The 22,048-nt window shown below is 46.1% G+C and overlaps 1 protein-coding gene across 1 annotated transcript in view; it reads right to left on the bottom strand.

Moving 5' to 3' along the window:
• ELAPOR2 (endosome-lysosome associated apoptosis and autophagy regulator family member 2) overlaps positions 1 to 21,038 on the bottom strand; it is a 102,827-nt gene extending 81,789 nt beyond the window's left edge. The window contains exon 1 of the mRNA XM_066980883.1: positions 20,707 to 21,038. Within this exon, the coding sequence (XP_066836984.1) occupies positions 20,707 to 20,826 (120 nt within the window). The 5' untranslated portion in view covers positions 20,827 to 21,038. The remainder of the gene's footprint in view (positions 1 to 20,706) is intronic.
• Positions 21,039 to 22,048: the final 1,010 nt, after the last annotated feature.

Below are 22,048 nucleotides of genomic sequence, written 5' to 3'. Positions count from 1 at the left end.
CATCCAAGCAAGGTGCTTAGGTAGCCCCAAGCGCACAAACCCTCATGTGCTTTGCTTTCCTATGCCCATGCAGCAATGGGGCTGCCCAGACCCTGGGGACAAAACTGCTCCTCCATGGCTCAGAGCTGCTGATGGTGCCCAGGGCATGGGTACACCCCTGGGCAAGAAGAACCAGAGCACCCAGGGTGGTGGGGAGACACCATCCATCAGGGCCTGGCACTGGGATAACGTTAACCATGGGGCCAGTTGCAGGGCTGAAGCTGAAAATCAGCCATGCAAGGCAATGCGACCAAAACTGAAGTTTTGAGGAAATTTGTGTTATCCAGGACTTCCCTAGCAACTCCACGAGGGTTTATTTTCCTCACTGTATCTCTGAAGGTGGAAATTAAAATCTATTTGAATTGAAAAGAAAGAAACTCTGAAAGAATTCCGAATTTGTACTAAACACAGCTGAGATCCCATTAGAAGTTATTCAAGGTTTTGATCAAATAAAAATAACATGGTAATAATATTTTAACAGGAGGCAAGCTCCTGCGAAAATTCAAACTTGCTGTAAGAGGCTTGCTTTTGAATTCCAAGCCAAAAATTGTACCTCCTGGCTCACATCTGGCAGTTCAATGCAGGCAGGTCAAATAAAAGGAGGGGGGATGCTGTTCTCAGTCGCATCGCTTTCAGAGAACCCCAATTCTAAGGCCCAGCTTTATATCTCCATCTCAGGCTCTCGCCTGGGTGCGGACTTTCAGTCTATAGTTTTGGAAACCTTAAGGAAATACTATAACAAACAGATGAAAAAAACAAGGATAAAACTTTCAGAGACCAAGTTAAGCCCACACTCATTTCAATCAGTAGCAGCAATCCATCCCACCCATTTCAATGGAAACTAAACCAGACCAACATCAAAGCCTTTGTAAAACTCTTCCCCCTCTTCTCCCCAGAATTTGGGACATCGTTTTTTTCCATCATTAAAAAATTCACCATAATTAAGCCAAATAAAATGTCCTGAGGAAATTCTGAAACTTCTTCTGACAATGCGCAAGAAGACGGCAGCTGGAATGGGATAGGGACCTAGGCTGGTACCTCTTTCCGTCAGATTTCCCTGTGGTACAGGAGGTAACAGGTACAGGAGCCCTGTAATACCAGGTGGCATCAGCTAAACCCAGAAGCATGGAAACATCGTTATGCTGGGGCTGTAATGGCCACTTCTCAGAACTGTGCACAAAATTGGAAGAATTGTTTATGAACTGTATCTGGATACACAAAAAGCAGTAATTATTTTTAGTCTGTAAAATAAAGCTAGAAGAAATCTGCTTTGCTACAGAGCCCTTGCAAGAAAATATCTGTAGTTTATTGTGAGGCACTGGAGCATTGCCAGATGAGGCTCCCATGTGTGTACCACAGACAGGCAAGAACTGGTCCCCCACACAGCCTACAATTGCTTAAGACTTTTCTCCAATAGCACCGAAACTCATTGATTTTTTTTTAAATGAATTTTGAACTCTACTCAGTGAATATTGGACAGCAGCAATTATATGGATTCTCCTTTCACATAAACAACAAGTGCTTTCTGCTCTGATTCCAAAACATCTTTCGGATGCCACTGGGGGAAATGAGCACAGTTGTACTCCCCATACCTCCGAACTCACTCTTTTTCCCACCTACAGCCTGACCAGCTCATCTAATCCGTCCTTTCCCTGCATCACTGTCGGTCAGCCAACACACCCCTCACACCTCTCAGCCCATCAGGGAGAGGGGACTTCTCATGGTGAGAAGATGCCCTTCCCAGCCAGTACAGCTAGCAAGCCCCAACCTTGTCACAAGCCTTTCTAAAATAACTTGTGCCTTGAAATCCAGCAGCATTCACTGGGTTCATACAAACTTTACGAGCAGGAGAACATAAGGAGCTGCCTAGTTAAGAGAACTGCATGACTAACAGCCTATTTAGATAATGCAATTGATTTTATATACATGTAATTTAGTTAATAGAGTAACTGTATACAATTTGGGAGGGAATGGATGGGCAAACTAAATGATAATCAGCCCATCCGGCCTCCAGCCAGCCAGTCTTCAGGACGAGGGAGCAATTCAAATGGGCTCCACTGCTCAGCTCATCCCCCCTTTCCCCACAGCCCCCACTCCTGCCAAGCAGTGATGTACCCAGTTCTCACTGTCAGCATCTCACCACAATTTTAATTATTGTTCTCCCCAGTCCCTGGATTACCTCTAATATTTTGCTAAGCTTTGCTAACCTGAGATGTGTCAATTCACTTTTCAGGATACCCAATGTATTTCTGACATACTCTCATCCAGCTATCATGCCTAAACCACTCGGGGTTTTGCTTGTCCTGATCCAGACAACCTTTCTCCAAGGGTTTTGTGGTCTAGATAGCACATTGGATTTGACTGTGAGGCCAGATTTTACACTTTCTGGCCTTAAATCACAACTGCTTGGGAGGGGGTCAGCTACTTTGACACAGGCATCGTCTTCGGCACAGAGCAAATAAATTGGTGCAATCATTTTGTCACAGTTCTCCCACAAAACTCTTTAAAATGTTTTAACCTTCGTAAAACAATGCTGAATGCAATAAGCCAGAGTCAGACTTTACTTGTAATAGACTTGTCAGCAGTACATTGGCTTACTACAGCGTAGCAGCGTGTTATCTTCTGTCTCTACGAACTGTAACACAGCCTTTCATCCCTATAAAGCTCTACAAATATTAAAAGAGCCCAAAGGAGAGTTCAGAGTCTTCCGTCTTGAAAATTAACCTCCATGAAAATGAATTCACTGTTCTAAGTCCCACTCAGACATTATACACTTCCAAGACATGACTTCCCCCAGCTCTCTAACTGCCACAATCATTGCTAGATGAACCCCAGCAGAAGAGGGATGGATCCATCTTATTTAATTTTATACGTTTACAAGGCATGACTTGTTGTCAACAAGCACACAAGGAGAGAGTACTTAGTATGGGATAGGTGGGATAGAGCTCAGAGACTCTTCCCTCTTGCGACACCCAATTTTCCTACACTGCCTGTAGCAGAGACGTAAAGGTCTAATACTGAAAGTGATATTTATACCAAGACCAATGTCAACAGAAAGGTGGAGAATGCCAAGCTCCTCCTGGCAATAGGAAGGACATTTCCAATTTTAATTTTCCTCTTATATTTACAGCCAAATAAATACTCACAAAGTGAACTCACAAAGGAAGAATGGCTGCTATTACTACTAAGCAATACATGTCAACTGTCCTTCGCTATTCACAACAGGAAAATCTTACAGTTTAAGGGTTATCCACGAAGGGTTTATTGTTTTGTTTTGTTTTAAGAGAGCCTCACTCACTACAAGCAAATCAATGCACATGTAATAGTATTTGAAGTTTAATAAATACACACAGATCTTGATGCATGGCTAAATTTCTTCAGTGACACTTTCACTATCTCAGTTAGTAAATCTGTGATTATTTCACAGTACCCCACTGCTTCACATCATTTTCCTTCCACACAGCAAGAATCAGCTTCTCCAGGAGTTATCAGATCCCACTGTTTCCAGACCAGAGATACCACATTTTCTTGAAGTTATCTCTTTTAAAACAGAAAGCCCTGTTCCAATGTTCAAAACAACTATTTTTAAAAGTATATTTTTTTCACTTGTTCTTGGTTTGTGACAACAGGTCTTCAGGTGACTGCATGTGCAAGTTTTTGGTGGAGAACAAGGTCACAGTGGTACCGGGCACACCTTTGCCTCAAGGCAAAAAGACCGATCCCTTCAATGCCGTGCCAAAGTAGGATCTCAGGGCTTAAACCTGAAATACAGAAGTCAGTGAAAAATTCCCACCAGCTTGAAAGATGCATTAGGCTTAAGGAAAAAAAATGTCAGGTTCAATGATATTATTCATGATCCCATGCAGCCCCGTCAAAAATAGAATTAATGGGCTACAGCCTTTAACTATCAATATTTAATCATCCTATCCACAGCTCAAGTACTTGCCTTTGTAACTGCTGATAAGCTATTCTATATCCACTCTTTGATATCAATGAAAAAAGGAAAAAAGAGGTGTAGCGCCTCATTATTTTGATTTGATAATATTTTCATTCACCCACTGTCCTAAATTTCTAGGTTGAAAAGTGAAGAAAACTCACAAAATCCTCACATTTTGTTGTTTAAATATTGCTATTCAACAGCCACATCACAAAGCAAACAACCAGCCTTGCAGAGGGAATCATCCTACATTGACTCCATGTGCCGCGTTTGCAAGGAGTTTCCAAACCCTGCTCCAGCCAAGAGCTGCAGGTGATGTCCACGCTGCCTACTGACGGCTCTTCCAAGCCCACCCATCTGATGACATTCGTTTGTCTTCCCCAACAGCAAGGAAAGCTTTGGGTAGTGGTAGAAGGTTCTCCCCAAAGCACTATGAGATGCCAGGTGCCCCTCACCCACTCTCTGCAGATCAACTTCCAGGCATGTCAGCAGAGATCCACTGACACAAGGCGACTTCCACACCCAAACCAGCTTTTGTTTTCAGTAAAGTACATTGTAGTGCCTATTAAACACAAACATCAACTATACGGTATGTCTCATGGAAACATTGCGTGCATATGGACACTATATAAAGCCACCTACACAATCCCAGTACAGCATACTCTAATTCACACACATTGGCACAGTGTAATAAACCAAAGCACTCTCCAAGAACAAGATTCGCGTTTCACAGCAAATATGGTTAGGCTTTTTATTCAGAGCTATGGAGTTATTACAGTTGGGAAGGCCTGACAGTATCAAAGTTGATCACAGGTCTAATTATAACTTTTAATATGCTGGATTTTATTCATTCCTCCTCCTTTCCAACCTTGATGTTTTATCCCCAGCTATTCATGGCTTAAGACTCATAAGTGAAAGAGAAGCTCCTATTTTTTAAGTATATATGCTGCTGACTGTTGCCTGTTCAGAAGGTAATTTGCATACAAAGAGTTTAGGGTATTTAACGGCCCACAAACAAATCCCAAGAAAGCCATTACCTATGGTACCTGCAGAATCACATCAAATATCTTAAAGCCACAGGGAAACTCGCTGAGCTTCTGTTTGTGAAGGAGTCAAGGCCATCAGGAGGCTCCAGACCTGAGACACCAACCAGATGAGTCAACTGCTTCAAGACAAGCAGGTTTTGGCCCCCAGCATCAAGGGAAACCTGCTCAGGAGGTCTCCATTCCATAGACCTACAAGCTTTCCCCAGGCCACCCTTGAAAATTCAGCTTTCCATTCTCCCAGACTATTTTTTCCTTTTCATTTCTGCCCCTCTCCCCTCTTCTGCATGCTTGCATGAATGTTGTGCCCAATTACAGCAGTTCCTTCAGCACCAGCCAAATGAACATGCTTCTTGTCATGTCTTCTCACAACCTTTCTTTATCAGATGTAAGATAAGATGCTAAATTTGGGCCCTTTTTGATCTTCTCAAAATAAAGGACATGGTGAAATCCCCACCTCGGGCAGTCCTGAGAAGGTGTAAAGTCAACAAACTAGAAGTAAACTGTATATAAAACAGTTGAGTGGGGTAAAACACTTTACCTCAGAGAGGACCTAGGCTGATAATTTCAATGGGAAAAATATCTCTATGCTCATGAAAAAAATAAGACAGGAGCAAACATTAAAGAAAATATTACAGTATACTTATCTATGAGGCTCCCCCAATCTAAGTGAAACATTTAGGGCAACAGAAGCACTTTTGGTCATGTGTAAGTACATCCTAGAGCCTGTGCAACTTCTTCCATATGGTCACTACATCACTGAGCCATGGCTCTAAACCAGGTTTCACTTCTGGAGTTACAGGAGAATAAATCTTCAAGGATTCAGTTCACAAACTATCGCCGAACCGCCCGTCTCATCCTGGCAGGGTTTACGGCAGGTTCATGTGGAGCAGTAATCCAATTTTACAAGTCGTCCACTTTAATCCAAAGAGGACCTGAACTATGGCCAGATTTAATCATCTGAGGAATCAAGGGGTCCCGTTTCATTGCATTTCCTCTCCAGTAACAGAGTCCCACAGCAGCATCCTGTCCAATCTGCTACACAAATTAAATTTTAAAAAGCATATGAAAGGACATCACAAGTAGCCTGATAAAGTCAACTGAATGTACACAGCACAAAAGAAGTATTTTTATAAAAACCCACAAAAGACAGCATGAAACTACCACCAAACTGACTTAACATTTAAATATTTTTAAACATCAGTAAATGCATTTTTTTTAACACTGCACCTAAAGTTAAGTCTTCGGTTTAATGGAAACAAAAGGTTTTAATTCAGTAATATATCTCAGTTATGTCAGAGTACTGTCTCTCTGCAATTTGCAGAATTCCCTGACCTTAATACAGCACAGTATTTCAGCATAAACTTCATGTTAAATAATTAAAAAAAAAAAAAAAAAAAAAAAAAAAACTTTGGTGGAATTATTCATGTGCTTAAAAACAGGCATATAAGTGTTTTGCAGAGCTCCAGCTCGCCCTTCTGCTGTTGGTTATCAGTTCCTGTCAGGTGTGGGGGGTTTTCACAGTGCATTAGGTAGCAGGAAAATATTAGAAAAAGAACAACATTGTTATTAGAGGGAAGTCAGGGTTATGCTCCCTCATCTAATCTTGTAGCATTTTTATGCCCTGTCACCTCCTCTACAATCTCCTACCAATTGCATTCACTTCACATTTCCTTTTCTCCTTTGAGAGCTGACATTATATGGGAAAACATCAGGTAGCTCTCTGGCTTGGGCAGGGCAGGAGCAGGGTACAGCCATGAGAAGCCCAGCCCTCATTTCCTTGTCATTATTTACACAGTTTTGTGTACTTTTGGTGTGTTCCTCACTCAGGACATGTGGACGGGTAGGTCTGGCTCACTTCTGTGCTCAGTTTTTTGCTTTTAGACGCCGACTCCCTCAAAGGCTGAGCTTTAGGTACAGGGATAGGCTGAAAGGAACCTTCAACGTGGATGGGATTGTGCCAGTATTAGCCCAATACAAGGGATCTCCACCAGTATATACAATCCCTAAAAGACGAGGGATAAGAGCTAGAGAATTAATCGCTTCTGTGACTAATGATTTTGCACTACAAGTGAAACTCACGTAATTGCAATAGAAACAGTATTTAAGCAAAGTAGTTGCATTGACAGCAAACCTGTTTCTAACCAGGACTTTTAACTGTTGTACGTATATGCAGTATTACAAACCAAGGATTCCGATAAGGAAGAAAGGGTACGCTTCTTTTGCAGAGCCTAATTAATTCTTGGGGAAAGAAAAAATATAAATATTTTTATTGAGTTTTATTGCCAAAGCTGTATTTACTTGTATGAAGATCATGACCAGATTCTGCTTTTTAGAAACATGAATTTCACCAGGAGCCTTTGGGGAATAGGGGAATGCAAAACCAAAACCAGTTCTCTTCCCTGATTAGTTGGTTTTCAGTGTACTCTTTGCTGCCAATTTCACACAGCATTTTATTTGTTTGCTGACCAGATGGCTGCATATTTTCAAACAGGGGAAAAGAAAAAAAGAAGGAAAAAAATAAAAAAAAAAAGCAATCCGCAGCAAATAAGACATCTATTAGTTGAAACTCCATCAATCCCAGAAGGCAAAAGCAGGGACTGGGAGAATGAAGAACCACCCAGTGTAGAAGACCAGGTTTATGACCAGCTAATGAACCTGAAGGTGCACAAGTCCATGGGACCTGACGAGATACATCCATGGGTCCTGAGGGAACTAGCAGATGTATTTTCTAAGCCACTCTCCACCATATTTGAGAAGTCGTGGCAGCCCGATGAAGTTCCCACTGACTGGAACAGGGGAAATATAACCCCCATTTTTAAAAAGGAAAAAAAGGAAGACACAGGGAACTACAGGACAGTCGGTCTTACCCCTGTGCCTGGCAAGATAGTGGAGCAGATCCTCCTGGAAACTATGCTAAGGCATGTAGAAAATAAGGAGGTGACTGGGGACAGCTAGCAGGGCTTCACTAAGGGCAGATCAAGCCTGACATATCTGCTGGCCTTCTACGATGGGGTTACAGCATTGAGGGATAGGGGAAGAGCAACTAATATCATTTACCTGGACTTGTGCAAAGCATTTGACATTGTCCCACATGATATCCTTGACTCTAAACTGGAGACTTGGATTTGATGGGTAGACCACTTGGTGGGTAAGGAACTGGCTGCACGGTCGCACTCAAAGAGTTGTGGTCAGCAGCTCAGTGCCCAGGTGGAGATCAGCGACGAGTGGTGTTCCTCAGGGGCAGTACTGGGACTGGCACTGTTTAACATCTTTGTCAGTGACATGGACAGTGGGATCAGGTGCACCCTCACGAGGCTGGCCAACAACACTGAGCTGTGTGGTGTGGTCGACACGCAGGAGGGAAGGGATGGCATCCAGAGGGACCTGGGCAGGCCTGAGACGTGGGCCTGTGCAAGCCTCGTGAGGTTCTTGTCAGAACCCTTGTAACATTTTGTTTCAATAAAATATTAAATTTTAAATCTCAGAAAATGGAAGAACTCATTTTACAAATAAAGGGCTAGAGACTTATATTCAGTGATGAGTATGTTGACAAAAACAGCGCCACAAGGATGATCAGAGGCTGGAGCCCCTCTGCTGTGGAGCCAAGCTGAGGGAGCTGGGGGTGTTCAGCCTGGAGAAGAGAAGGCTCCGGGGAGACCTCCCAGCGGCCTGCCAGGGCCTGGAGGGGCTGCAGCAGAGCTGGGGAGGGACTCTGTGTCAGGGGGTGTGGTGGTAGGACAGGGGGGAATGGCTATAAACTAAAAGAGGGTAGGTTTAGATTAGCTATAAAGAGAAAATTCTTCCTTCCTAGGGTGGTGAGGCCCTGGTGCAGGCTGCCCAGAGGAGCTGTGGCTGCCCCATCCCTGGCAGTGCCCAAGGCCAGGCTGGATGGGGCTTTGGGCAGCCTGGGCTGGGGGGAGGTGTCCCTGCCCATGGCAGGGGGTGGCACTGGGTGGGCTTTGAGATCCCTTCCAGCCCAAACCAGTTTATGATTCTATGATACTGAACTTTGGGAATACTGAATGTTTTAATGAATATCCCAGTTTTGCCCCCCAGAAAATTAAAAAAGACAAAAACAAGACTGATGGCACCTGTAGCATCGGAGGGAGCTCACGTCTGGGAGGTCAGGAACTTCTGCCTGACTTGCAACCACTTGTCCCAGAAAAGGACTATGCCCTTTGTGAGTGCTTTACTGCATTACATGTCTGAAATTACCCCCTTCGTTGAACAAAGCAAGATCTTAAATCACAGCCTGACAAGAAAAAATACATAGCTGTGTACTTTTATGAGGAAATCTCATCCAATATTTCCCTCTTGGGTTACCTCCAACCCCCAGAGTACGTTTCCACTGGAAGAATAACTAATAAATAAAACCCACGACAAGCTAACTGCCCAAGGCTGCCTGAGCTAAGCCAGCAATGGAGAAAAAGCAGCTCAGGTTTAACATGGCCATCGGCTGCATTCGGCTCCTAGCCTCTTCCTTGTATTCACGCTGCTAACCCCAGTCAAATTGACCTTCAGTAGTGGGGTCCAGCCAAGAGCTGCTCAGTGCACACTTCTTCTGATGCGCAGACTTACCCACAGGGCTAAGGCATCTATAAATGCAAATTCATTAGCATTTCCAGCAGCCAGATGGTGCCTGGAGCTCCAAGCTTCCCTCTCATGCAAGACCAAGGCTGGGGCTGAGATGCGAGGCGGGGGTGACAGCAGTAGGCACAACTTGGGCTGCAGCACAATTAAATCCCCTTCAAGGGGCAGGATCACGCGTTATCGCTGCGGCCGGATCAGTCAAATAAATCAGCAGTGACTCACCAGCCCCCAGAGCAGAGGAAAGGCAGGACAAGGAAGAGATTACAGTTGTGCTCAAGCACGATTTCTGAGCTGTCCCTTGCTATTGACTGTGCCCGCAAGATATGATCTAGTCTACAACATTAAGAAATGCATTCGTAGTTGGTTTTCCTGCCCGGGTAACACAGTCAGCCTGTAATCATGCACTCTGTAAGCAATCAAATTCAACACCCTCCTTTTCACACGAGGAAAATAAATCCAAATACAGGTCTAGCCCATTTGACAAACAGCCCCAAGAAATCACAATCCGATCATTACATGCAAGCTTACAGTTTTAATCCTGTATATATCATAAACAAAAATTTACACTGGCAGGAACTTGGTGTTAATTATTCCTCAGATAGGAAGAGACACCGCTGTGTGATAACACCCCTTCGGAGGAAGCTGCCATAAGGCAAAACAATAAAACTCTGCTCACAAATAGTTCCCCAGAACTAAGGACCAAGGCTGTGCTCCTGCTGTGTTTCCATTTTAATTCAGTCATTCACAGGCAAAGATTTAGGTTCCTTCTCCAGTGTAATTAGGCCGTTGTGGAGACCTAGCTGCACCACTGTGATATCCTGGCTTTATCAAAACACGCTTGCCCCTGCAGCTTGCAAGCAACCTTGGAGCTTGTATAACAGCTACTGTAATTCAGTTACAGCAGAGATTGATTCTACCGATGGGTCTAGATTCACTTTATTTTACTTTAGATAACTAAAAGTTGGGTGTCTACTTGACATCCCTCAGTAGTCAATAGAAAAAGATGGGCACATTCAGCAGAAAAATCACACCAACCTTACAGGATGGGAAAAATTAGTCTTGAAGGGTGATTATCGCTTTTGGCAATTAGACATTTAGGTCAGCCTAGGTACATAACTTCTGCAGTTAAAAGTGAGATAAGTCCTGTTCATGGTATGAAATGCTGGCTCTGCCCAGTGCTTGGCTGTGCCCAGGACCCCGGGACCTCATGCTTGGACTATGCATGGGTCACTAGAGCAAGTTTTCTGTCTCCACTGATTTTCTGCTGTCCTGAAGAACTATGAGGGTGCTACATGCCCTCCTAATGTGCTAGGTACTCAAGTAGCTCGACTCAGTTAGTCATCCCATGGTAAAATTGCCTCCACTCACCTTTACTGTCTGAAATATCTCCACAATCTATTGAATCACACACAGACTCATTCACACAAGCATTTGGCCATGAGGCACAGGTGGTTTGAAGATGTAACTGTCCTCCTCTCCAGTCACAGTGCTTGAAATACCAGGCTGGCGATATTGCAGCCCAGTGAAATAAAACACTGTCATGAAACTTGGCATACGTGTGGCAGGTCCTGGGGTAGACATGAGGACTTCTGCTGGAAAACTGATGAGGAAGTCGGACACAATGCCGTTTACCCACTGCACCAGTTACCGTGGGCCAAAACCATGCTAGAGAACATGCTAACCAAACACAAGGCCTGCCATATTTAACAGGACAGAAGCTGCCTGTGAAAGCAGGATATCGCCTAAATAATTTACTTTTATTTCCCATATGTCTGGCTCCTAATGAGGTGCCGCTGGGTCTCCATCTGACTCTACAGTGTAAACACTGAAGGTGAGTAATGGCAAAGTTTGTTAACCAAATTGTGCTTTCAGTACCAGCCACATAAAGCCTTCCGAAACCTTGAGTCAAGCATCATTGCCTATGCCCCATAAAATCCATGCAACTTATTCAAGTGCCACAGTATCTTAAAGCATGATGCAACTTAGCTCCAGTTCATTTAACTTTTCACATTTTCCAACTTCTCTCTGCAATCCTGAGTGGAAGCAGACTTACCTTCCTCCCTTCCCCTAATGAAAACTATGATTCCTGCATAAGCACACAGCGGGCTTTGCAGAAATATTTTCCCTCATTTCCTAAAGCAGTTCAGGAGATTAGCAGGTCAGTATCACAATGGACAATGCTGCAAAACAGCTTTCTTTTTAAATTTAAAAGCTGGAACTAAAAATTAGATGGCTCTTCAGAGAAGCCAGCAAACATGTAAGCAGCGTTGGCATTGAGTGCAGTTAAAAATACTGCAAAACTAAAGGAGAGGGGAATTGATTCCTTTTCACTTTGTGGCTCTTCTTAGCTAAAGTGAATGGGAATCTGACCATCAATTACAGCTGTTTCAGTAAGGAGGTAGGGCTGAAGGCTGAATTATTTGTGATGCCTGGTCTGTGCATCCCTATAAGGATCCCTCAACACTAATGGGACATGTTGCTTTGGTGCAGGATTGAGCAACACCTTTAGACCCCCTTCCTCTTTCCATGCAAAGGCTAACATAGAGCTCACTGGGCTTCCAGCCAAAAAAAGAAAGGAGAATTCAGAGTCCTGGTGACTCCTATATTCAGCATCCAAAACCATCGTTAATCGACAGAGTCACCCTGTCTGCTCTTCAGTTGGCCGGGGTTCAGGTGTTATTTGAGCAGCTCTAGGGAAGACGGCCGTTACCTTACTAACCAGGACACTTGACATTAGTCACGAGGCAAGACAAGCTGCTCATCAGCAGGTCTGCAGGGCGGATGCTTGCCAAGAAAGGTGCAGTGCTAAGAGCTGAATCATTTCTCCACTCCAATTCTACTGAGCAGCCTCCCAGCATCCCTGAAATGCACATCGGGTCACATTCCCTTCATGCAAGCATTAATCCTGCTGTAAAGGAGGCTGATTAGGGTTCCTGTTTCTTTCCTTCAAAGAAATGTCTGATTATTTCTTTTTTAAATTGGATGAAATAAGACCAAACAAAAGAGAGAAGAAAAGAACTGTCTTGGGAAATCTTTCTTCTTCTTCATTTGCTTTAAGGAACCACAGTGCTGGGGATTAAAAGGAGCCAACCAGAAACAAGCAGCATTTGATCAGCACTGTTGACTTGCCAGCAGGAGGGAGCCATGGATATAAAAGCCTGTGAAAAAAACATAAGCCATCATTTTCCGACGCACATCTCTCAAAAGGCACGGCTCTACCCTTGCATGTTTTTTAAACCCAACCAGTCCATATGAGGATTCTCCTTTGAGAAACTTCAGAGAGCAAGAACAAAACCAGAAGGATTTCATATGCTGCAAGAAGCACTACAGGAAATTAACACTTTGAGAGTCAACAACTGAGGTCTAAATCACCTCTACCCTTCAGTTTGCTACTGGGAGTCGCCACTTCACAGTATTTTCATTTTCTGGGAGTGTACGTTCACTGTACACACTGATTCCTCTACTATTAAACATCTATTGTACTTAATCAACCCAGCAGCAGTTATGTTAATGGCAGCTTCAGGTTTTGCACTCCCTGTTGCTTCTTTCTTGAGCTTGGTTATCCAATATATTTCAATTTCCTGACTTTATTTGCTACAACGAAAATATTTCTAAGCAAGCTCAGGATAGTTCCAAACTCAGAGGAAAAGCTCATCCTTTCCCCAAAGCAGTTCCTTTTTTTTCATCCAATTAGATTATAAGATTAGCATTAGTAACCCACAATGGCAATTACTGAATAGAAAACAGATGTTTTGGCTGTGTCTACCCTGGTAAATAGAAGAAGGCCAGGGATTTGCACAGTGTCATGGACTGGCTCCCCCTGCTTACGTGAATCTCTTCTCCTGATGGGAGAAGGTTGGGTGTAGACTTTTACCTAGTTCCAAACACCATGATACTGTAGATCATCCTGGAAAATATTTGTACCTCTAAGATGGAAGGAAATCTAAACAAACAAAAGCTGAGCTTCCTAGCATTTTCAGCACCAAATAATGAAGTTCCTATCTTTTTTTTTTTTTTGTAGGCACTTTCCAAATATCTTCAAATATCACCATAAACCATTTCTATTGCGTGCTGTGCTCCTTGACCCTAAAACATGAGGGGCTAATGCTAAACCAAGTGGTTGAGTGATTTGCCTTTTCTTTGTAGCAGTAAAAAATAGTTTGTCAAAGAAATCTTCTAGTTGGGAACAGCCCAACATTTGAAATAATTTTTTTTTCATTGAAAGCATGCCTTATAGCCAACAAATATCCCTTTCCTGAAGGCAGAACACACAACTCCACAATGGAGGACAACAGTCCAGTTCTTCTACACCTATATCTCATTTTCTTCTTGTTCCTCCACCAGAAAATAGTCTCCTTGCCATGATCTCAGTGTAAATCCAGAACATGACCACAGTTTTGTATTCCACAGCCAAAACAAGAGAGGACCAGCCTTGTGCCTGGTGAGTCCTAAAGGCCCACTGGGGACTCAACACTGAGTCATCCCTGCCGTTCATCCAGCTAAAAACTCATCTTTTTCCCTCCCTCCTCCTTTTTTTTTTTTTTTTTTAAATTTTTTGGCAGTTTCATTTTCAGCCGAATCATCATTTGCTCTGACTCATTGCTGGGGTCACCAGCACCAACACAGGGGAGCCTGCAGCTCAGCTGCACTCGTCATCTTCAATCACCTTAAATCGGCTGTGAGCCCTTGTACCAAGCATACAGAGATTACTGCCTGGCACTATTTATAAAACTGAGCATCACAAAGCTTTTGAAACAAGGTTATTATTAGATTTGGTTGATGATTTGTAAACTGAAAGTATTCATTAAAAAAAAGAAGAAGAAGAAGAAGAAGAAGAAGAAGAAGAAGAAGAGGTTGTCAAGAAAAGGGTTTTTGACCATTTCACTTCTTTATACAGATTTTCACATTCAAAAGACTGAAAACCAAAAAGGTTTTTATTACCACCAACCAAAACCTAAACAGATTTTCAGGCCAAGAGTAATAGCTAAAATGCTAACAACGGGGAGTGGGAGAGACTCTCTTTTCTGGGCAGACAGAAGAGTCAGGAAAGACACGGCCGTGCTGGATGTCAGCCCAGCACCTTTGCAGTAGCAGCCCCTGGAAAGACCATGACAACTCTGGGGGACGTGTGGGACCTGTTCCCTGACACCCCTCAAACACTGTTTGTTTCTTACCTCAAGCATGAGGGGTTCAGGCTGCCTTTCTTCTTACTACTCCTGATCTATTCTCCACTTTAAGTTTTTTCTACTTAACTTGGGCTCACTGCTTCCTTCAACAGGTGTTGATAGTGACTTATGCATATGTATAGCATATGCATGTGTAGCATATGCACGTGTAGTGTTCCCCTGACACAGGGAAAGCCTACTCTAATTGCATCTCCCCATTGTCCACAGAGTGAGCCCTTCAAGTCCTGATGTGATAACCTCTGGCTCTACCCCGTGGTTGTTACAGTCAGTGGTAGCCCTGTCAATGGCTTAGACGAGCACGGGGTCAGACGTGGAGGCAAGGGCAGATCCAGTATTTCTGATACTGGAAATCCTTCAGCAGCAGATCCTCAGCCAGCATAAATCAATGTACAGCACGGCCAAAGCTTTCCCAGCTGATGCCCAGTGGAAAATGTGGCCCAGGTGGGGAGTGCATCTGCCCAAATCAACATGCAACACAAATCTCTGCACACACCCCTCCCAGCACCCAGGACTCCCAACACAACGTTGTGCATGGGTGTGTCAGGAATACCAGCAGAGCTCATGTCCCCACTCACCATCTCTAAAGCTACAAAAGCTTGGAGATGAGAGACGAAGGGAGACGAAGAAGGGAGACGAAGAAGGGAGACGAAGAAGGGAGACGAAGAAGGGAGACGAAGAAGGGAGACCAAGAAGGGAGACCAAGAAGGGAGACCAAGAAGGGAGACCAAGAAGGGAGACCAAGAAGGGAGACCAAGAAGGGAGACCAAGAAGGGAGACCAAGAAGGGAGACCAAGAAGGGAGACCAAGAAGGGAGACCAAGAAGGGAGACCAAGAAGGGAGACCAAGAAGGGAGACCAAGAAGGGAGACCAAGAAGGGAGACCAAGAGAGATCTCAGGCTTCTGTACAGAAGGTAAATACTCATCCTGAATGATCAAGTAGAGCTTGATGGTGGAAGTAGTGCAATCTTTTCTTGGTTTAATGTCTACTAATCTTTCGAGTTTATGGTCTGTTATTGCATCTTCTATTGTACCTAATTTTCTTATTCTCGAGTCATTATGACCACAGCTCACTTTCCATTTTTCAAACTACCATCTCAGGTTTCAAATTCAGACACGGCGCTTGTTTCTCCTGTGCTTCCCCCCACCTCCTGCCTTGGTCTGTCTACATGCTATGGCAGTGATGCTTTCTGCTGGGGTACCTAGGCCTTGGTATCTGCCTTCTCACCTTTTATGCACGTGTTTCCACTCCATCGACTTTATTGTCAGCAGTTTTATAGCACGGTTATTGCTTTTCTTTCCTCATCTTTATGACCCTCCATCACAGTGGCAAATGGAAGCTGTCCATTTCTCATTTAATCTCAAAGACACAAGGCTGCATAAGAAGAGGTGATAAAATTAATATGAACTGTCTAGGAATCTTCCCACGGCTTCTTCTGCTGAATAGGAATTGCTCATAAATTAGGAGCCTGAGACCCTTTAGGGTGTTTAGAAATCAGGGAATACAACACCAGGTCACCCCACCAGCTGGCACAGATAGCTCCTACTTTGCTGCCAAAATAGCCAATGCAGATGCTTCAGAGAAAGGGACAAGGATAACAAGAAGGGACAGTGACAGAACCTACTGGGAAAAAAGTCCTTCCTAAATGTCTAGTGATGAGCTAATCCCTTCAGAGTCTTCAAGGCCAGCAGAGACTAAATCCCAGAGACAAAGAAGTTCCATAGGCTGTTTACAGCTACATGAAAATAAAAACATATCCTTTTAATAGTAATAACATTTAGCTTTACAAAGGCACAGAGAGCCTTTTTAGTTCTACCTTATCCTGAAGACTTGCACCTCTTTAGCTTTCTCTACCCCTTGCATTAACAAATGTTTTTCTTTTTCTCCCTCCTTTGAGTTATTCCCCTCTTACCTCAACAGCATCTCCCTCTGCTTTGATCACCACACGTTTATTAACATATTATAGCACAAACACAATTATTCGCAGTTCCCGAGCACTAATGATAAGGCGCAAGAACACTCTTACATGTTTTATCTCTCTCTCTCTCTTTAAAATCACTCATCCAACTTATTTCGCCATCACCCATAGGATGCTGTCCCTGCAGGGCCCCCCATTATGACCCCAGCCCTTTTCCCAGGTAGGTACAGTTCTCTTACAACAGAGCAGTGCCTAAGACACTCGGATTCCTTCTGGCAGATGTTCCTGTTTTTCCTGCTAGCCTATCTTTGGTGACAGGTGTGCTGACTTTATCTAGCTCTGTTACATAACATCCTTCCAAGACTGACACGTATCTCCTCTCCATCCTTAATATGGAAAGACAGAGTTTCACCTCGCTTCCCAAACTGCTTATCTTAGTACCTATTATCTTGATTTAACATACTAATATACTTAAAATACCTCATACTTAACTTAGGTACGTCCCATTTTTTAACCTTTTCTCATCATGAAAATGGACATTATTTCAACATCGTTAATCCATGGCACCTGACCCAGTTTCTCTCTCCTTAAGATTTCCTTGGCTGTGTCTTGCAAGTGATTTCATGAAAGATTTTTTCATTGTCCAAATAAATTATTTCTATCGCTTCTATCTTCTCCAGAAATATCCCAGCAGACTAGTACAAAAATACTTTCTCATATAGAAGGCATTTAGCATTACCTTTTCTACTCATTCATTTTATAATCCTGTACCTGGTTTGCCTGCCATCATAGTAGGCAGGTAAACCATCCAATACAGCAGCTTCACATTTATTACACTCATCAAAATTATATGTGTCCGCTCTCACCCTGCACACTGACTTAGAGTCAAAGAGGGTATATGAGAGAAAACATTTTTGCTAGCAGCTCAGATACTTCTTATCTCTCTTTGCAAACAATTTGGCTGAATGGGAAGTAGAAGAGTCATTTTTTTTTGCAAAAACAACAGAGGGAAAGGAATGATTAAATGAGAAATGATCCATTTAGGCTGAGTATCAGCCAAAATGTCCTAAAAGAAAAATGCATTCAGATTTGGGAGAGCCTCTAAGGAGAAGCCAGCGAAGACTCATTCAATTGGAAAGTTTAGAGAAAGCATCAGGCAGGCAGCGGAACACGAGGCGTAATAAAAACACACCCTGCGGTGGCAGGGGGATGGGCACGAATATCTCATCATTCCCATCATAATAGCTGAACACGTACTCAATGCCAGTGAAAAACACGGGTGTCATCAACTCCCCGTGAAGTCAGAATTTATGCAACACGTGAAACGTTTGTATCAGTATCCCATTCATTGCTGGCACGAGCAGAAAGAAGTCACCGAGCAGTTATTCTCATCCTAATCGAGTCACCAGCTGGCCAGAAGCACAGGATACAGCAGCGGGTCGGGCTCCCCAGCTCCTGCACCCCACAGGGACCCCAATCATCCAAGCCCAGTCTGCCTCCAGCTCTTGGGGTCGCACCCAGCCCATCTTCGGACGAGCTGCCAGCACCACAGAGCTCAGGGTACAAATGGGCATCACCACCGGGGATGAACACTGGTATGCCAGAAGCTCGTGGCTACATCAATGTGCTCCATGAAAACCACCCACGGGAACATCCATTCTCGCTGCTCGCACATTTGGTTTGCAGCACAGACATACCCTTCCCAAACGCAGCGTGCTGAACTACTTCTGGCCCCGACGAAAGAAAGCAATGTCAAAAAGGTTTCTGGAAAGTGACATTGCGACACGTGATTATCGTTACTATCTGTGTTATCGGAGCACCGCGGAGCCTCAGGCACAGCCGGAGATCCCGCTGCTGCAAATGCTGTACCAGCGTGGAAATCTCACAGACTGGCAAACAGGCATATTTCTTATAGCACAGAGGAGAAAGAAAAACGAGCTGTCAAAGAAAGGGGTGAAAAAAAAAGTGCAGCTAAAGGCAAGATCCCCTGTAGATTCACAATGAACTACCTGCCAGAGCATTAAGCCCTGTGCTTCTCATGCCTTTTGGGTACAAGCCAGTAAGTCTTCCCCGCGTCTTCAAAGGGCTGTAATAATGTTACAGGCAGCGCTTTTTCATCGCGAGTCTGCTCAGCCCAGAGTCAATCACAACAGGAGAAGTTGTGATTTTGAAGGCAATACACCCAGATCGCTCAAATAAGGCCAAATTACAACAAAAAGTTTGGAGACCGACACATGACAGCCAGGCATTAGCTGTGTTTTACATGAACCACCAGCTTTGTTCTTCCCTTTTGCAAATCAGCTGCTCTGCCAGCCTGGTTCTTTGCAAGCTGTTTTTATTTTTTTTTTTTTAAATCAACCCAGACACGTTTGCAATTATATTCCCTGGGATATATGGTTGCATGGGTGCACACACACACACACCAGCACAAGTTACGTGCAGCTCTTTCACCACATGAGCGAGGGAAGTCTCTGTCTCAAAGGGTACATAGGTGAAAATTTAAGGCAAAACAACATTGTCCATCCTTCTGAAAAGGAGGGAAAAGCACTCAGGTCCAGATCCAAAGGGGCACGGAAATGGGGCCCCAGCAGAGAAATTGCAAAGCTCAAAATACCAGCTGCACCCCTCGGGTACCCCTGCTGAGACTGAGCTGTCGCCTTTAACCTTCTGCAGAGCTTCAGTCTCCGAGCGAAGAGGTAGGATGAGAGCAGCCCTCACGGGGCCTGCTTTCCTTCACCAGCTGCGAAGGCAGACAGGTGATATAAAGCAGATGGCTCCATAACCCCCCTTCTCTCAGGATGGCCGACGTTTAGCAGAAACACACCCCAAACAGGCACCGATTCGGGCATCCCACATTTCCCCGTACTGCGAGACTTCCCACACTAACCTAACCCCGAGCCCTCCCAGTGAGGGTTTGCTGCTTGGAAGGCAAAAAGTAGACATCTGAGAGCCAAAGAGGGAATATTCCCGATGCTGGGGATGCCCTCCCTCCCCACAGGGAGGAGACAGGGGCTTCTGCACCTCCAGCTGAGGTCCTAGGGTGCGATAGCCCCCAAGCACGGATCAGGACCCTCTCTGGGGATATACATCTATTTCTTATTAAATATTGCAGCCCCAGTAGGCGAGGAAGCTCCGTGAGCACCCCCGGAGAGGTAGAAGAAGGGGACCGATCGCTGCCAACCACCTCACAGGTTTCTGCTTCTCTACAGCCACCAAGCGCAGTTCGGGAAGGTGGCACGCAGCCCCCACACCCAGATTTAATGCACGGGAACGGCTCGGTTGCTCTTGAAAAGCAGCAGAGAGGGTCTCCCCGCACGCAGGGATGAGGACGCAAACCCTGGAGCAGACAGGGGCAGCCTCGGTCCCCTCCATCGAGGCTTGTCCTGGGCTGAGCACCCCAGACCCGCAGCCCCCAGCCCCACGGCTGTGTCCCTCCTCGGTCGGGTTTGTACGGCAGGAGAGAGGCAGAAAGTTTCTCTGCCCTTATCACACGCGTGGCTCAGCCTAGGACACCCCCGGGTGACACATTTTGGGGGGGGGGGGGGGGGGGGGGGGGGGGGGGGACAGCTTGACCCCCCCACCCATCCCCTTTTGCACTGATTCAGGGCAGTGTTTAGAAAAGCAGCGAGCACCACCCGTGTCCCTCTGGCGTGGGGGGGGGGGGGCGGGGGGGGGGGGGTCTCGGCTATTTCCACGCAGGGGAAGGGAGCAGCAATGATTTTGGGGGGGGTCAGACCGGCAGCCAAAGGGGCAGCTCCAAAAGGGGAGCCCCTTTACTGTGGGGGGTGGGCTCAGCTGCTCGGGGGGGTCCCGTCTCCTTCTATCATCCCAAAGGGTAGCCCTGGGGGGGGGGGGGACAGCCATCCCCATCCACACCCCCAGCCCCGGGGTGCCACCTTATCTACGGGCAAATCCCCAGCCCGAGGGGGGGGGAAAAAAAATGAGGAGTGAAAAAAAAAAAAAAAAAAAAAAAAAAAAATCCCAAATCTCACCTCTTGGCAAGGCGGCAGCTGCAGGGCGGCAGCCTGGCAGCCCAGCAGCCAGCAGCACAGCCAGGCGGTGCCCCCGCACCCCCGCTCCGCTCCGAGCCTCCGCATCCTTCGGCTCCGCATCCTTCGGCTGCTGGAGGGGGGGGGGGGGGGAGTCACCGTCCCCGCTCCCTGCCGGACACCTCCTGCCTGCCCCTGCCTCTGCGAGGGGCTGGCCCTGGCCCTGAGCCCCCCCTGCAGCGGGGCATAACCCCTGGGGAAAGGGGGGGGAGGGAAAGGGGGGGGGCGCGGCGCTGGCACGGGTGGCAGCGGCCCCGCCGGCCGCCGGCTGCCGGCTGGAGGCACCGCCAGAGCCCGGAGGAGGGGCCCGGAGGAGGAGGGGAGGAGGAGGAGGAGGAGGAGGAGGAGGAGGAGGAGGAAGGCAGGCGAGCAGCCAACCAGGCAGCCAGCGCAGGCGCATGCTGCCGAGGCTCAGCCAGCCCAGGAGCTGGGCGCTTGCATCCCCCCCCCCGGGTTGTACCTTCCCCGACCCCAAAAGGGTCTGGGGGGGAGCGGCGCTGCTGGGGGAAATCCCCCCCCCTGCCCTGCTCTCGGCTGCTCCGCTCCCACCCCCGCGTGCCGGGGGAGAGCTGGCACCCGGCTCCCTGCTCCTTGGGTCCTTGCACCGCCCGGGCACCCCCCGGAGGTGGGATCCCCCCCAGCTGGGATGCGAGGGGGATCTGCAGGTAGGATGCAGGGGGGAACTCCAGGAAGGATAAAGGGGATCTCCAGCTGGATGCAGGGGGGATCTCCAGGTAGGATACAGCGGGGATCTCCAGCTGGATGCAGGGGGGGGTCTCCAGGTAGGGTGCAGGGGGGATCTCCGGCTGGATGCACAACAGATCGCTCCCCTGCCCGCCGCCGTGTGACAGTGACCCTTCTCCACAGGACGGGAGAGGAGCAGCTCATTCACAGCCTGACCCAAATGCACCCCCAGAATGACGCCGACTTCTCCCTCTCTGGCTGTATTTCATCCCGGGGTTTGTCTCCCCTTCCCCAGCAAAGCCCACCTACTCATTCCTGACGAAGTGCTTTGGTGCTTCAGGCACTGCCGCTCACCCTGCCTGGCATCGCTCCCTGCCCCTTTCCATCTCCTACACAACCAGCAACACCCAGCGCGGCCACAGAGCGCCCCACGTCACCAGCACAGCGTGTTCCTGGCCCTATTGATCCACCTTTTCTAACTCCAATACATAATGCTTTTTTTCTTTTTTTTTTTTTTGTATTTCTAATTTGTTGAGTGACTTTTTTTTTTTTTTTTGGCGATTTTACTGCAATTCCTGCTCACTGTGATCCAGGTTTGACT

This window comes from Anser cygnoides, chromosome 1 (assembly GCF_040182565.1).
Source record: "Anser cygnoides isolate HZ-2024a breed goose chromosome 1, Taihu_goose_T2T_genome, whole genome shotgun sequence".
NCBI lineage: Eukaryota > Metazoa > Chordata > Aves > Anseriformes > Anatidae > Anser > Anser cygnoides.
Note: the sequence above shows the minus strand (reverse complement) of the source record. Positions and strands in the feature narration are given on the sequence as shown.